Source organism: Diabrotica virgifera, chromosome 7 (genome assembly GCF_917563875.1).
Source record: "Diabrotica virgifera virgifera chromosome 7, PGI_DIABVI_V3a".
Classification (NCBI taxonomy): domain Eukaryota; kingdom Metazoa; phylum Arthropoda; class Insecta; order Coleoptera; family Chrysomelidae; genus Diabrotica; species Diabrotica virgifera.
In genome coordinates this window covers 29,048,619-29,065,834 of record NC_065449.1, presented here as the reverse complement: position 1 = coordinate 29,065,834, position 17,216 = coordinate 29,048,619, and the positions used below count along the sequence as shown (strand labels likewise).

General features: G+C 33.3%; 1 protein-coding gene across 4 annotated transcripts in view; it reads right to left on the bottom strand.

Moving 5' to 3' along the window:
* Positions 1-17,216, bottom strand: part of LOC114328070 (uncharacterized) — an 865,859-nt gene that overhangs the window by 665,325 nt on the left and 183,318 nt on the right. For all 4 annotated transcript variants that reach the window (XM_050656308.1, XM_050656306.1, XM_050656309.1 and 1 more), the window contains exon 2: positions 107-220. In XM_050656308.1, the coding sequence (XP_050512265.1) occupies positions 107-220 (114 nt within the window). The remainder of the gene's footprint in view (positions 1-106; positions 221-17,216) is intronic.

The window sequence follows — 17,216 nt, the reverse complement described above, 5'->3', positions numbered from 1 at the left end:
CTAGATATATAGATAGTTATTGTTCAATAATATACATTGCAATTATATAACACCTCAGGTACCAAAATATCTTATTCTATTATATTAACATAGTTAAATGACTTACGTGGTTGTGTTGAACTAAAATATGATTGGTAATAATAGCCTTCGGTTCGATCTTAGGCCTTTCAACTTCAGTCAGTCGTTTAATATTTTCTTTGACGGCAATCTTCAACACCAACTGTAACAAAACAAGAAAAGTTAATTACCGATCTCACAACATTACAGACAATACTGTTAATGTAACTCCTAACAACTAAGAAATAAAATAAATGTAGCTCAGAGGAGAAAGCAGGCCAAACATTATTTCAAATTTAATTTGATTATCCTTCATTATGACTTATTTGATTACATGTTTTGTTATTTTCAATAAATTTTCGGTATATAGATTGTGACAATAAGACTCCAACTAACGTTGGGAGCCAATAATTATTGTTCTTCGTTCGACTAGCTCTGTCTCGCAGATGTAGATAAGTCTTTTCTTAATTGCAAAGGTGAAAAATGAGTTTTGGGATGGACACATAAAACATATGAACTAATAATAGTTTAAAATTCGGACCATTACCAGTCCGCACGCTAATAATAAATACTTACAAAATTTTTAATTGTATGCCAAGGCACAATAACTACCTCTTGACTCCAAATTTAATTTGCATATCTCAACCGATTTTAGAGCAATAAATAAATTATTGTCAGTTTGTAAGAAACACCCCGTATCTCGGAAACGAAGCATTTGCGGTCATACGTTTATCGAGGAAACTGCCATTATTTTTTCATGCAGAATTACCCCTTAAAGTTTGTCGCACTTGTCTATGTAGTCACTTTATAATGCTCAAAAAATTACGGGATCTGGATTTCAATGCATATTTTTTTAATAATTCTCGTATCAAAGTTAGGCGTGTATTAATTTTTGGGCGACCCATTTTTGAGGCCATAATATGTCTTCTTAAGCCATAGTAATACTTATGGCGAGCACTATTCTTCTTTTAATTTCTTGACTGATATTGTTATCTTTAGTTAGAAGTGAGTCTAAGTATATGAAGATGTCGACACCTTCCAGTTCTAGGTCGTCAAGTATTATTCTTGTAGGTGTCGGGTTGCTTGACCTAGTGCAACACATATATTTGGTCTTTTAAACATTAATACAGTCGGAAAAATGAAAGAATACCCATGAACGAACATATAAAACACGCTGTATTTTCCTGTCACCGTGTCACAAAGAAAATTGTCCAGTGCAAGTACATGTAACAATAATTATTACATACACTTGCGCTGGCCAATTTTTTGTGTGACACGGTGACAGGAAAATACAGCGTGTTTTATATGTTCGTTCATGGGTATTCTTTCATTTTTTCTACTGTATTTAGTCCCATTCTCTATACAGATGCTCTTAACGACAAAAATGCTTTTAGACCAAGGCGCATCTGTAAAAATATTAGTACATTTGGACGTTGAGAGGTGATTCAAATTTTTTTGCAGAAATTGCTTGAAAATAAATCAAATAATAATATTTGAGTTATCCTCCCTCTCAAAAAGGTCCGGAACATTGTTTAAATAATCAAAATGTCAAAAAATTAAGGAAAAATTCGATTTTTTTCTTCGTTTTTTGATTATAACTTTAAAAGTATTTATTTCCTAGAAAAGTTGTACTAACATAAAAGTTGCGTGAAAATTTAAAAAATAGTCACCCTTGTTGCAAAATAGCAATAATTGCGAAAAACGCATACAAAAACAAGTATTCGCATTTTACGTTTTTCAACCATTTATCCTACACTTAGGACCTTCATATTTCACCCAGAAAAACTCTATGATACAGTAAAACAATACTGTAAATTTCATTAAGATCGGTTCAATAGATTTTGCAAAATAAATTTTGCAATCCAGCTTTCGCAAAAAAATTCATTTTTTCAAAATGTTACAGGACTGAAAATAAAGCAGATAGCAAGTTGAAATTCTTTTTGCGTATAGAAGTGTACTGTACCTTTCATTTGCAATTTGGCAAAATTAAAATCGATTAACACCACGGCGTCAGGATTTTTTTTAAACCAAATAATTGTTGGTGCTACGCGCCGGACAGCGGATAGTTTGCTCGGATTGGGCATTCCAATGGCCTTTGATAATGATTGATACATTTTAATTTTTATTACATTTCGATATAAATAAATTTGTTTATTGCAAAATAAAAACACATACTCTATCCTTTGAAATAACACTTTTATTAGCAAAAACTTTCTTTGTTCATATATTTTAACTTAGAGAATAAAAGTTTATTATTTTTAAACATATGCAATTGTTTAAACAATATTTCACAAACAATAATAAAATTAGTTTGATTTTTGTGGAATTAAAATATTAAAATACAACAAAATATAGTCAGAAAATAATATATTAGATAAAGAATGGAAGAAATTTTGGTGGAAATCAACTTGTGTGAATCGAACACCGCTGTCCTGCGCGTAGCACCAAAAATTATTGTTTATTTAAAAAATTTCTTCACGCCGTAGTAATTAATCGATTTTAATTATTCAAATTGCAAATGAAAGGTACAGTACACTTCTATAAGCAAAAAAAAATTTCAACCTGCTACCTGCCTTATTTTCAGTCCTGTAACATTTTAAAAAAATGAATTTTTTTGCGAAAGCTGGATTGCAAAATTTATTTTGCAAAATCTGTTGAACCGATCTTAATTAAATTTACAGTATTGTTTTACTGTATCATAAAGTTTTTCTGTGTAAAATATGAAGGTCCTAAGTGTAGCATAAATGATTGAAAAACGTAAAATGCAAATTCTTGTTTTTGTATGGTTTTTTTTCGCAATTATTGGTATTTTGCAACAAACGTGACTATTTTTTAAATTGTTAACCAATTGTATATTGTAGGAAATTTAATTGCGCACCTTTTATTTCAGTTAAACTTTTCTCGAAAATGAACACTTTTAAAGTTATAATCAAAAAACGAAGAAAAAAATCGAATTTTTCCTTCATTTTTTGACATTTTGATTATTTAAACAATGTTCCGGGCCTTTTTGAGAGGGAGGATAACTCAAATATTATTATTTGATTTATGATCAAGCAATTTCTGCAAAAAAATTTGAGTCACCTCTCAACGTCCATCTCAAAACAGATGCGCCCTGGACTATTTAGTCAGAGATTCTGTGGAGCTTAAAGAGAGCTAATTAGGTGTATTTTAAATAAAGCTAATTATAACATAACAAAGAATGTGTATAGTCCGTCCGCTATAACTTTTCACATGCGGTACGATTCATTTTCAAACAAATTAAGTCAAAACAGAAAGTGAAACGTACGCCGATGTATGTAGTATCGGTGCCGCCCAGAATCCCGACAGCCAAAATCCCGAGAGCCAAAATCCCGACGGCCAAAACACCGACACGCCAGAATACCGACAGACCAGAATCCCGACATGCAACAATCCTCGCATAAGTAAAAATTCCGACCACTACATTTTGTTTAGTAACAAAAATTAAAAAACAGATGGCCATAAACAAAAAACAAGAACAAAATGTAATTATATGTTAAAAAGAAACTTATCAAACCTGTCGGGATTTTCGGCTGTCGGTATTCTGGCGTGTCGGGATTTTGGCCGTCGGGATTGTGGCTGTCGGGATTTTGGCTGTCGGAATTTTGGGGTAGACCCGTGTAGTATATAGTATACAGTATACAAAATGTATATACACATCGACGTTCGTTTCGATTTATGTTTTGACTTAATTTGATTGAAAATGAATCGTACCGCATGGGAAAAGTTATAGCGGACGGACTATAAATACGGATTTACAAACGCTACCACAAAAATCTACAGTAATCACCACTAGACTAAGAGCCGCTATAGGTGAAATTTCTTAATCATTTTAGGCACGATGGGACCCTATAACTTAAATAGTAGAACCTAAAAGAAAACGTTTGAACACTGTGCCGTCACTTTTCAGTGGCACATGCGTCGACAGTGGCGCATCAAAGTTTCCACTTATGGACGGGATAAATAAATTAAAAGTTAACAGAACTTACTAACAGAATTAAATTTTTTTTATTTTTTTAGTTCTATGTGATTAACACATAGGATAACCCACCACCCCCTTCCCCCTGCCCCCACCATCAAAAACTTCATTTTTCGTTTTTATTTTTTTTTTGGTGGGATGCAATCAATTTTAAAATTTCAAAAAATTCACACGCATAGCTGAGGCTTTTATAAAACATGCCTATTTTTTATAGACCCATAGGTAGAGTGTACATAACCTCAAAAAATTAAAAGAAATTTTTTTTTTTTTTTCAAAAAAGCGTATAACTTTTTTTTAGGAATAGCTGCAGGTCTAATTTTTTCTTAATCTTGTGTGTTTTATCGAACACTATATTTTTAATTTTTTTCAGATTTTTATGTAAGTCTCCCCACCTTCAAAAATCCGAAAAACTGTTTTTTGGGGGGTTTTGGGGGATTTTCCCTATTTTATAAACTTCATAATATATCAAATCAATTTTGTTTTTATAGGTTATATGTAACTTAAAGTAACTGAGTCCTTTAGAATATTTAAAAATCAGAAAAACACGTTCAAACCCCCCAAAACCCCCTTAAAAAACAGTTTTTTGGATTTTTGAAGGTGACCAGCGTTACAGAAAAATCTGAAAAAAATCAGAAATATAGTGTTTGATAAAATACACAAGACTGAGAAAAAATTAGATCTGCAGATATCCCCAAAAAAAAGTTATATGCTTTTTTCCAAAAAAAAAAAAAAAAAATTTTAAATCTTTGAGGTTATGTACACTCAACCTACAGGTCTATAAAAAATAGACGTGTTTTATAAAAGTCTTAACTATGCGTGTGAATTTTTTGAAATTTTAAAATTGATTGCACCCCACCAAAAAAAAAATAAAATCGAAAAATAAAGTTTTTGATGGTGGTAGCAGGGAGAAGGGGGTGGTGGGTTAAAATTACTATGAATCTTATGTCTTAATCACATAGAACTTAAAAAAATGAAAAAAATTAAATTCTGGTAATGAGTGAGGTTATTTTTTAATTTATGTATCCCGTCCATAAGTGGAAAGTTTGATGCGCCACTGTAGACGCATGTGCCACTGAAAAGTGACGGCACAGTGCTCAAACGTTTTCTTTTAGGTTCTACTATTTAAGTTATAGGGTCCCGTCGGTCGTGCCTAAAATGATTAAGAAATTTCACCTATAGCGGCTCTTAGTCTACACCTATAACATCTATAATCTACAAACTCTAATTCAATAATGCCCGTAAAAAACAAATTTCCTTGAAAAAACATAAATCGTGATAATACCCCGTTAATGGCAACCGTTTAATTTTTAATTGTTCCTGACTACAACTTACGATTTTACAAGCCATTAGCTCTTTTATGATGAATTTGCCAATGGGCCGGAGTAAAAAAATGCAATTATTATGGTCTCCCTGCGCTCACAGTAGCGTACGAAAATGGGAGAAGGGTATCTACAGAATATATAATTTTTTTTTTTAACTATTTATACTTAATTTCATATTTACCTACACATAATTTTTCAAATTATGAACAAATAAATGACAAACAAAACAGCAGTTATTTTAAAATAAACAAATGACTTGTTTATTTTAAAATAAACAAATGATCCTATTATTCTACAATGAAACCTCGAAATTTACTAACCCAATTTTATCCATATTTGATTTCCAACAGAATATTACTGGCAATCAACGACTGATGACAAAACTTTCGTAATCTACAAAGAATTTTCGACTCACAAAAGTGGTGCAATATGCCTTATCCAGAACAGATGCTTCTACGTAACACTCTAGTTCAGGAAGTGTCAGGTGAGAGACCAAAAAAGGGTGACCAGACCAGGATGGAGGCCAGAAAGTGTCAGGTGTCTTCTACAGGGAAGCTGCATGCTGACTCTATATCACATAAGTACACCAACGACCAACCCATAAGCTAACAAACAAAAGAATTAATTTACACTGATGATACAGCTGTGGCAACTCAGGGAAGAATCTTTAATGAAGTTTGAGAAAAACTGACAAGCGTTTTAGAAGACTTAAACAGTACACAACAGCGCCCTTCCATCCTTTAAACATATCCGAGAGTCTATCCTGCTAAATGCTGATGATACTGCACTCCTCTTCGCAGGTACCACTCATGAGAAGCTGAGACGCCCATTTTTATTCGATAGAGCCGAAAATCAACTAAACAAAATTGTAAAGTGGTGCAACAAATCAAGATGGGAGGAACCAGATCTCTCCTTGGAGAGATGCTCGAATTCAGACCCTCGGTCTCCTATTTGGGAGTTCATTTTAGTCAAATTCTCAACTTTAGCATCGACGTCAAAAACACCCTAGACAGAGCAAGAAGAACTAACCTCCTGAGTGTACTGTCTGACAAATTTACTGAGTGTACTGTCTGCACCTACAAAACGCTCATTAGACCAATTATAGAAAACAAGGCGTGTGTCCATGCGTCACTAAATATAATCGCCAAAGTAACACCATTTTGGCTACAGAAAGAAACATCCTGAGAAAATGCATGAGTAAACGTGTAGATTATTCGTCAGTATTGATCCACCCCCTTGCCAGTATCCCCACAATAGAGGAAAGAATCCGTTATCTTAGCAAAAATGATGTACACACATACAACGCATGATAGACGGGCAGTGCCTATCTCGGCCCAAGAAACAGGTACGTCTTTTAAAAATATCCCAAGTCGGAGCAAAGATTAAAAGTGCCCGATATAAAATATACCAGCTCGGCTCATGGGATATTAATTGTTACTATCACATAATTTTATATCTCAATAGAAAAAAATACATTTCTAGAATAACTATATTAAATATATATAATTATACATAAGCCAATAAAAATACAAACTAATATTAAAAATTATCATAATGTGATAATATTTCAACATATTCAAGTTGCGATAACATATTATTGTTGTATTCATTAACTTTTGTATTAATAAAATCATGGCCCTAACAGTCAATATGTCGCAAACATCTAACCAAGCTTTATCCTATGTATCAATAGCGAAATCGATTCCACGGCCAACGTTTCCAACCAAGAGAAACTATTTCTTAAATTCGCAAAGAACCCAAAATTTGTGTACAATATTTAACCGCTTAACGTGCTTACCCGAGTTAACTCGGTTTTAAACTACGTTTCTATTTTCGCTTAACCGAGTTAACTCGTGTTTAAAATATTTGTACGATATATAAGGCCCACGCGTTTTAACTCCTCTAGCGCTAAATAACGGTATCCTCACTTGGATGGGCGCCCATACCTATGGGCAGGGGGGGGGCGTGGCCCTCCCCCCTAGCTTTTCGGGTGCTTTAAACTATATATGGTTATCCAAAGTATACGAAATGTAATCAGCAACATCTTCACGTCTGCCCCCCCTAAAAATTTTTATATGGGCACCCGTGCTCATTTGTTTTCTCGTTTCTAATTTTAAACTTTTTACGATCGACTGCTGACTGGGGTGGGATCACGATGAGTAGAATTCTATTTTGCTGACGTCACGTTCTGCCCTGACTGTGACGTACCTCTGTGTGTAATCCCTTGTTTTAGAGTGCAGTAGCAATATTTGACATTATTATATTGGAATAATTGCGATTTTCTTCTCTTGTAGTATTTTGTATGTAAAAAGTTACGACCGAGTTAACTCGGGTGAGCGCATGAGGGTATTTGTTATTTTATATTTTTCTAAGAAAATATGCGTTTTTTTACTTTAGATTATATCTAGTGACAATAGTCTTGTTCGTAGTTTATTTTACTGTAATAAAATAAATAGGTAATTTTTTGACGTATTTTTGCAAATAAATGTGTGCGTTAAGCGGTTAAGGAAGTGGTATTGAGGGTAGGATGTTTTTCTATGTTAATAAGAAATTTTCCCTACCTGTTAATCTACCTGAAATACCTACCTGTTAATTTTCGAGCAGAGTTGGGGAGTTTTTAAAATGTACCTGGGGTGTCATAAAGGACTAAAGGATTATAGTGATCCGAGATGGGAACACCCCTGATAGACAGCTCCAGCAATAGAGCTAAAGAGGCCATATTGTGGCCAACCATTGGAAATACCTACACGATTGAAGTTGTAATATAGCGATTTAATCTTATTTGTGTATAAGATTTTTTCCATTAACTCACGTATATACTCGTACGAAAGTATTATTTTTACAAGGTGAAACGTAATAAAAAAATTGTTTCGTTTACCATAATAATATATTTTAATGAGGGTTTTTTTATCAACGCCGCTATTAAAAAACTACGTTTAACTTAATTATATGGTATTATTGTAAACAATGCTAATTAGTATAAAGTAGCACATATGTAAAAATTCAAACGAGTTGCAAATTTTTACATTAAAAACAAAGTACAGTCAGCTGGGAAAGGTTCCTCCAATAATATATTGTTTCAAATCCAATATAATACAAATAAACAAAGATTAGATAATTGGTTACTTAATTAACAACTTAAATTACAATTAACTTTAAAAACTTGTTCTTGGATTTATGAAATGAGTTAGGCACTTATTACTATGAAGAAATCTAGCTACTAAAGATAAGAATGCTAAATCACATTAAAGCTAGATCCTCCATGGGCTCTTAAAAATTTCATGAATGGAGCATATTACCAACAAGAGATATATCGCCCTCGATAGAAACTCGATCAAGCTCTAGAGACAAGATATAGCCAGCAGCGTCTAAAGCAGGTTTTACAAAGTCAGCTAAAAGTTCGATATCAAAAACATAACAAAAGCCTGCAAGAATTTGAACCCATTATTAAAAGATCATTGCATTTTGCGTACCCCCAGGCACCCAAAGATTTTCTGGAACAAATTCGTATACAGGCATTCATAATGGACAACAGTATGTTGAAATGTATATATGAAATGTATAAAAATGTTAGAAAATAATAGAGCTCTACCACAAAACGCTAAATGGAGTACTAATCTCAGCCCAGGAGTATGAAACTGCGAATAATATTTCCAGATGTCACACTAAATGGTCCACATATGTTCCTATTTTATCCCACCGCTGTCACCAATGTTACACTTTTCTACAATCCTTTTTATTGAAAACAGCAAAAAATACTACAATATTTGATATCAACTTCAACAGAATCACAGAACTATTGAAAAACTATTACTATTACTAATTGAAGGGTTAAGGGAAAAAACAAGGAATGTCACGTTATCTTTGTTTTAAGAAAATAGGAAATTTAATGTTTGTGACTACATATCTTTAAACAATTACACTGAAGAAATAGTATTTATGTTTATTTAGTAAACTTAAAGTACATTGTATTTAATACACAAACACATTTTAACCAAATTTTTAAAGAACAGAGATAAAAAAATTAAAAAGTAGCTAACTACAAATAAAATCTGAAAAAAAGAAGGACTGTCCAAACATCACGTTATATTTTACGTTACAAACATTAGTTGCACCAGCTGATAGAAAGGCGGAAAACAAAATTATGACAATAATAATGACAATAAAAATTATAACAGAAGGAAATACATTTTTTTTGATAGTTTAATGCAATGGTCGCCTGATTTTTTTGACCTTTTGAGAGCAGCCTTTTTAAAATTATAGAATGTCTGTGTCTTACGTTTGTGTAACTTATTTTGAATTATTAATTTGCGAATTTCTGCAGCAACCTTATCATATTTTAATGATTTTAATTTCGCCTGGAATTCATCACATGCTGAACATGTGTCTGATCTTGGGTAACCAAAGGGCAAACGTAACGTAAGAAACTTTAATGGTCGGATGTTTTTCTTTGAACAAGTTGAACATTTTTGTAATGTTCAAACTCTCTGGTAAACTGTAATAGGATATTCTAGTTTTTAAAGACTTTATGTGGTTATATACTGCTTCACGCGATTCTGGATGCAACTTTCTATGCTGGGAACCATGCTTACCAAGTTTGTCTTGTCCAGAAGTTCCTGTAGCTTTTAAATTTTTTTGTAAGTGTTCAATTTTGCCCTTAGTTACATCAAGTATTGACATGAATGCTTTAAAACACACATTAATTTCTTGAGAAACTCCATTAGGCTTAATTCTAACTTTATAGGCCGTGCCGTTTCAGTCTTTTGAGCTATGGCTGTACAGAAAGATCCTGAAGATACCATGCACAGACAAAGTCACCAATGAAGAAGTACTACAGCTACGGAGGATGAACACAACCGCAGATTTAGTCAACATCGTGAAGGGCCGTACTTAGGACTTGAAAAATCAAGGCAGATACGAGCTACTCCAATGCAGTTTACAAGGTAAAATTGAAGGAAACAGGGCCCAGAACGAAAAAGAATAGTCTTCCTCGCTAACATGAGAGTATGGTGTAGAAAGATCTCAACACACCTATTCCGTATAGCAACCAACAAAGTCATCATAGCCAGAATTATCACCAACTTTCAGATGGACTGGCATCCTAAGAAGAAGAAGAACTTTCTAACAAACATAAACAAAGGAAACTAAACGATTAAACTCGCAATAAAAACGTAGTTAATTTTTGTTTTTGTTCAAGTGGACTCTCCTTGTTTTTATCTTTCACGCGAGGACATTTCCAGTTTTTTTCCTTCGCAGTATTATTTTAAACAGTCATATTTATCGGACGGTTCAAGTTATTATCTACCACTCTACTGTAAATAGTAAATACATAAAATATCTGTTAGAAAGTATCAATATCTCAATTTCTCATAAAATGTGACATTCCCTGTTTTTTTCCTTCACCCTTCAATTGAACTGTCAACTTCGTGTTTATATAGGTACATTTTCTGACGTTTCAAACCTTACGAGACATTTCAGGACATTCTTGTTCATTCGTTTATTTGGTAATTTCTTCTTACTTTGGTATTTGGTCAGCCCAATGTCGCGATTTCGAGGAAAAATCCCGTATTCAACTATAAATTTGGAGTTACAACAAAGGTAAAGACTTTTCTCGCTCAGGGGGCAACAGTCGAGCATTAAACAATCCCTAAATTTTGGGATATTTCAATGACATTCAGAAATTCTATACCCCGTTTTTACTAAGAAGAATAAACTAAAAAGACATATTCACACCCAATAATGTCGCTAGAAAATCAACCAATCTTCTGTTTTATGGTTGACCATGTCGGCCTTCGACGGTAATCCAGTTATCAGTATCGGACAACTCATAAGACTAATAACACTAATACGTCGCTAAAAAGCTCTAAAATCAACAGTTATTTTATATAAATGCCGACTTGAAAATATAAGAATTAAAGGAATAAGGCAGAAAGCACAACAAATCGCCGATATAAGTAGTTATTAGCCTATGAATTTTAAATGTCAAAATTTCATAAAAATGTCAATAGTGTCAAAATATCATAATTGAATGGAGCAACCTGGCCTGCTCAAATTATTAATTTCAAATGCCAGAAGAATATTAATAAATAGACCAGCCTTTTGGAGAGATGACAATACGCCCTATGTGATAGCAGGTTTAGCTGAAGCTGAATGCGTGCCATATCTCAAGGACATTTATAAGTCAAACAACTTCCCTTGCTATGAAGTCGCTTATAATACACTGTGTAGTATAGTGAAGACAGTCCCATTGAAGCTAAAAAAATGATCCCATGAGCAAAGAACAATTTTTTATAAACACAGAAAAATATAAAGCAACCCATACCTTTATATTCACTGATGCATCGAAGAAAGATCTTACAACAGGGTTTGGAATCAGTATACCAGATATTAACATCAAATATAGCTCAAAGTTACCAAATCACCTCTCCATGTGTAGGCGGAGATTATAGGAATCTATGAGGCAATTAAATTAGCACTTAGGAAAAACTTATTCAGAATAATTATTTTTTCGGATTCCAGCAGTGCAATTGAAAAAATCAGCAGTTGTGCAGTCAAAATATATCAGAGTTTTGGCCTATTGAAACAAAAAGACTTATAGTTCATGCAACTGAAAATGGCTTTGACATCAGATTAGCATGGATACCAGGACATTCAAATATCCCGGGTAACGAAGAAGCTGACACTCTAGCTAATATAGGAAGAAATTTGAACATGCCAATGGCCATGCCCCTCGATGTCCAGTCCAAGACATTAAATCTAAAGTGTATGATAATTTCAGAAATAAATGGAACAACCTAATCAGTATCAAAGACTATCAATACCGAAAAGTACAACCTACCTTTCCTAAAAATAAATGGTTTGCCATTCTTCCATTCATAGATCGAAGACACATCACTACAATTATTAGATTACGTACAGGGCACTGTCTAACAAAAGAAAACTTGCATAGGATGAACCTGACAGACAATACCTATTGCGAATGTGGGTCCATAGAAAATCTTAATCACATATTTTTTGAATGCCCTATTAACTCCATTCCAAATTTTGATATCTACAATTTTTTCGCCAATAAAGGACTTCCAACCTCGATAACAATATATTCAATTTTACATAACGTAGATGAAGAATCAATTAGAGCAATTATGAAGTTTCTTAGCATAAACAGAATAAAATTATAATGCTCAACTAGCTACAACTTATTTCTAATTCATGCTTATACTTATTACTAATAGATTGTGTTGTTATTGTACCTTATACAAAAAGTAAATATTTAGTCAAAGTTATCACCATAGCCAATTTACTTCAAAAAATCAAGAAGTAGACATATTCGGCGGGCCCGACATGGTCATAAGCCAGTCAATGTCGAGACCGCCAACCTGATCAAGCTGGCCAAATTGCATAAAGCAAGGCCAATAACCAAGCAAGCAAGCAAGCAATCTGACCTGCGGTTGAACCAATTACAAACAAGCATTACAGCGCGGTAAATTTGAACTGCTCCTCCTAGTTTAAAAACTAGGTATATACCTTTAATACCTCTTCTTTTTCATCAAGGGACTTTTTCTATAATGGAATAAATATGAAACTGGCATAACAATATTTTGTAACCAATTACTAAAAGTGCACACATAATCTACTATATTACAACAAACAAAAATATGACAGAAAGTTGGTTTAAATGAAAAACAATTTGCAGTTTTATTTAGTTCTAAAGAAGCGCCGAACTGCCCTACCATAACCCCGCCATAACATTCCCCATTTATAATACTCGTTTTTGTTTAGACACCGTAAGAATTTAATAGCCATGTTAAGTCCCATTGGTAGCGTATGAGTTTTTGTATTACAAGTGCTACAACGGGCATCGTGTCGTTTTTAAGAGTGCTCGTGCCCCGTGTGATCTGGATATTTAGCAACGGGTTGTCATGATAATGTCTGTTGTTTGTTGTATTCTTGCAGAAGACCGAACGACGTTCGAAACAACTTACGGGCCTCCGTCTTAAGAAAAGAGTATTGGCTGGTCATTGTGATGTTTTTTTACTTCCCGTATTTATTTAGTTTATTAGTGTTTTAGGACTTCATTAAGTTGGAGGGTCCGAGAAGTTAGCCACATTAGATTTTCATAGAACGTTGAATTGAAGTTTGACAGTGTTGCCATGTGATTATATTGTATATATGTATAATATGTTGCACGCTTCAAATATACAGGAAAAGCTTCGAAAAGTACCTTTTTATATTATTCTATGGATTTTGATATTTTTTAATTTATGTAAAATACGAACGAATAAATATTTGTTGTTTGTTTAGATATTAATTGCAGTCAATTACTAGAAATTTTTTTGTGGCAATTGCCCTGACAGATTTCTAGAGAGATTTGGCAACAGAGTCAGAACGTTTAAATTTGCGTTTGCCAGATTGCACAGATGTTTCGCAGATATACATTTTATGACTTTCTTTTTATTATATTATATTTCTTTTTATTATTCTATTATTTGGAATTAATGTACCTGAATACTGAAATGCTTTTAGTTACTGAAAAGTGTTCACTTCGTCAGTACGCTATTTTGTATCAACTATATTGTATCACGTGAAAGACTTATAGTCCTTTTACCCATATAAATAGCTACAACTTCCATTTTAGACAAATTATTTTTCCTAATAGTACTGTGGACTTGTATATCTGTATTTTCAGTTGCATATATTCTGGAGCCTGTTATTATCACAGCTTTTTAATATTTCTGTGGACTTGTATATCTGTGTTTTCAGTTGCATATATTCTGGAGTCTGTTATTATTTACTTTATATTTAATATAACTATCTTTAATCAATATTTAGAGTTTTTTCGATGGCTTTTCGAGTTCAGAAAAGAGTGAAAAGCTGACATGTAATAATATTACTAGATAATCTGTAATAATTATTGTATTGGCGACCTTATTATTTATACAAAGCTTATTTTTATATAGATAATAATAAACTAAAAGTATATACATACCTAGTAATAAAATCTTAAAACAGCAAAATTTTACTTATTTTACACTTTTTAATTAAAGAAATTAAAAAATTTTTCTCGTTATTTTACCTACATAGTTAATGTTTTCCATGTTAATAAATAAATTAATAAAAATATATCACATGCTCTTTTCCGATTTATCCTAAGAACACATGGCAACACTGTCATGCCTTCATTTACTTATATCTGTAGCTAACTTCCCGGACCCTCCAATTTAATGTTGCCCGTGTTTTATTTGTACACTTTTTTATTAATATGATTTTCAATATAACTGTTACGTGCTACAATTATTTTTGATCTAAAATCAGAAAGGAATCAGTTTGCAATCCAGTAAATGGGGTGGACCGATGAAAGCTATCTTATGATCTGAATTAAAAGGAAGCAATAATAAACGCAAGAACCACCAAATTTGTGGAATTTTACAGTTATTTTCGATTGTTTTTATAATAAAACATCGTACCATTTATTTCTTCGTATAAAGTTTAGATTTGTGTCTTACAAATAATCGTACGAGAAACGCTAAATAATTGCGTCTCAAAAGCTTCGAAGAAAACCACATTAGTGTTTTTTCGAGTAGAATAAACAAAATCAAATTGTTTATTTGCATTGACAAAAGCCGCTAAGCGAGCCGATGTAACTTGAGATCCAAGATTTACGAGAATTAGCATCACAACGACGATTTTTTTTTCATTATAGTCACATTTAAACTCATTTTGGGAGTTGCCACTCACCAGAACTAACACCACCATATGCGTACATATGGGGAATGCTGAAGGAGTCACGACAGATCCACCGTCTGCCATTAGAATTGCGGAGTAGAATTAAAGATTTTTTCGTGCCAGAGCCTCTCAGAGGGCATCTTTGACATCTGTTTTATCGGGAACGTGCGTCGTCGTGAATAATGTCTGAAACGCTATATCATGTATACCTACTAGATATATAAACAATCATAAACATATTTTGCCGCATACTGTATTTTGGTAGAGGTAAGGGATTTTGACAAAAGCTATGGCCTTGTAAGTAACACGTAAAGTACTGTACTGCATCGCAATGACTCATACCTCTTGTCAAAATTACCAAAATTACCTCTACTTTTTGACACTTCGATATAAGCAATATTACCAAAATTACCTCTACTTTTTGACACTTCGATATAAGCAATATAACGTATCACGCCAATTCAAACATTCTTCTTACTTCATAAACATCAGTAAGGTAAATGAATGTGATATTACAAAAACTAATAGGCCTGGATCCCGCGTACCAAAAAAAGTTGATTAATAGCAAGCTGAAAATTTGTCAATAGCAAGCTGAAAATTTGTCAATAGCTTAAGGGTCCCTAGTCGGACAAACTTTGATGGACGGGAACACTGGAACAGGGGAAGTTTTTTGTGGAACAGGTTAAAAATTTTGAACGTCGAACTACGAAAACATTACATGTATTTTGTCGGACAGAACTTCCAAGTGATTTGTAACCCTTTCATTAAACTCTCGTGCAATAATCAGACTACTATTTATCATCTGTTATAATTCCTGTCACTTGACATGTTCTACGTGTCGGACTTATTAAAATGCCCAGTTGGTAATAAATACCAGTCTGATTTTTGCGTGAGAGTTTAATGAAAGGGTAACAAATCAATTGGAAGTTGTATTCGACAAAATACATGTAAGGTTTTCATAGTCTAACGTTCCAAATGTTTAACCTGTTCCACAATTAAAACTTCCCCTGTTCCCGTCCACCGTAAAGCTATTAACAAATATTCAGCTTGATATTAATCAACTTTTTTTGGTATGCGGGATCCAGGCCTATAGAACTAAAAAAATGGTATTACATAGTACATACTCCGTAAGTTATACCAAAGGCTCATGTAGATCGTGACACAGCCCGCTGGAATCCAGCTGTACAGAGTGAACCGTCTCACTGACCTTGGAATGGTCGGGTGTCGTACTACCACCACGGCCAGAAATCGAAGAAGGAAGAAGCGCAGAGAAAAGAAAGAAGAAAATCGTCTAACACACACACACACACACACACAAGCGAAGATGATCGCACACACTCAACACAAATGGCAGCGAAGTACGACCACGTAAAGGGCACTGACCTATTGAAAGGGTATTTCTCCTTTGGTCAGCTGACGCAGAGCAAGGTAGTTGGAGTAGAGATTAGTTTTGTTAGATAATATTATTTTTTACAAAATGGAAATTGATTGACTCTTTATGATAGGTGTAGATAGACTAATTAGTAGATTATTATAATGAGGCATTTTCTGATACGAGGATGCAATAGTTCCAATAGTTTTGGCACCTAACTTTGAAAATGACACGGGAAACAAAAGACAAGGGTAAACATTACAATCATCATCAAGTCAGAATAGTAGGTACATTATTAGAACAGATACAATGATGAATAAGAAACCAGGAAAGACAAGTTCACATTTTTGATAGTGTATAGAGACGATAATTTTATGTACCCGTAAAAGCTCATCATCGACGAGGAGAAAGCATTCGACGAAGGTACACTCCGTTTAAAAATTATTGATAGTAGAGTTTTATGAACCAGCTGATATGCTCAAAACAAATTTGACAACATATAGGTGCCAAAAAACACACCTTTTCACCTTTTGAAGATTACGAGAATAAGCTGAAAAGGTATAATAATCATTTGAAAATCGTCACAAAATTTGCTAAAGATTCTTTCCCACTGTGAAATAAATATGTCATTACGAAAAAAATATTTTCCGCAAATCGCCAGGAAATTTTGACATTCCTGTCAAAATTTCTTGAAGAAAAAGTCAGGACTTCCTTACTGTAAGGAAATGTCATTTCCTTACTGTAA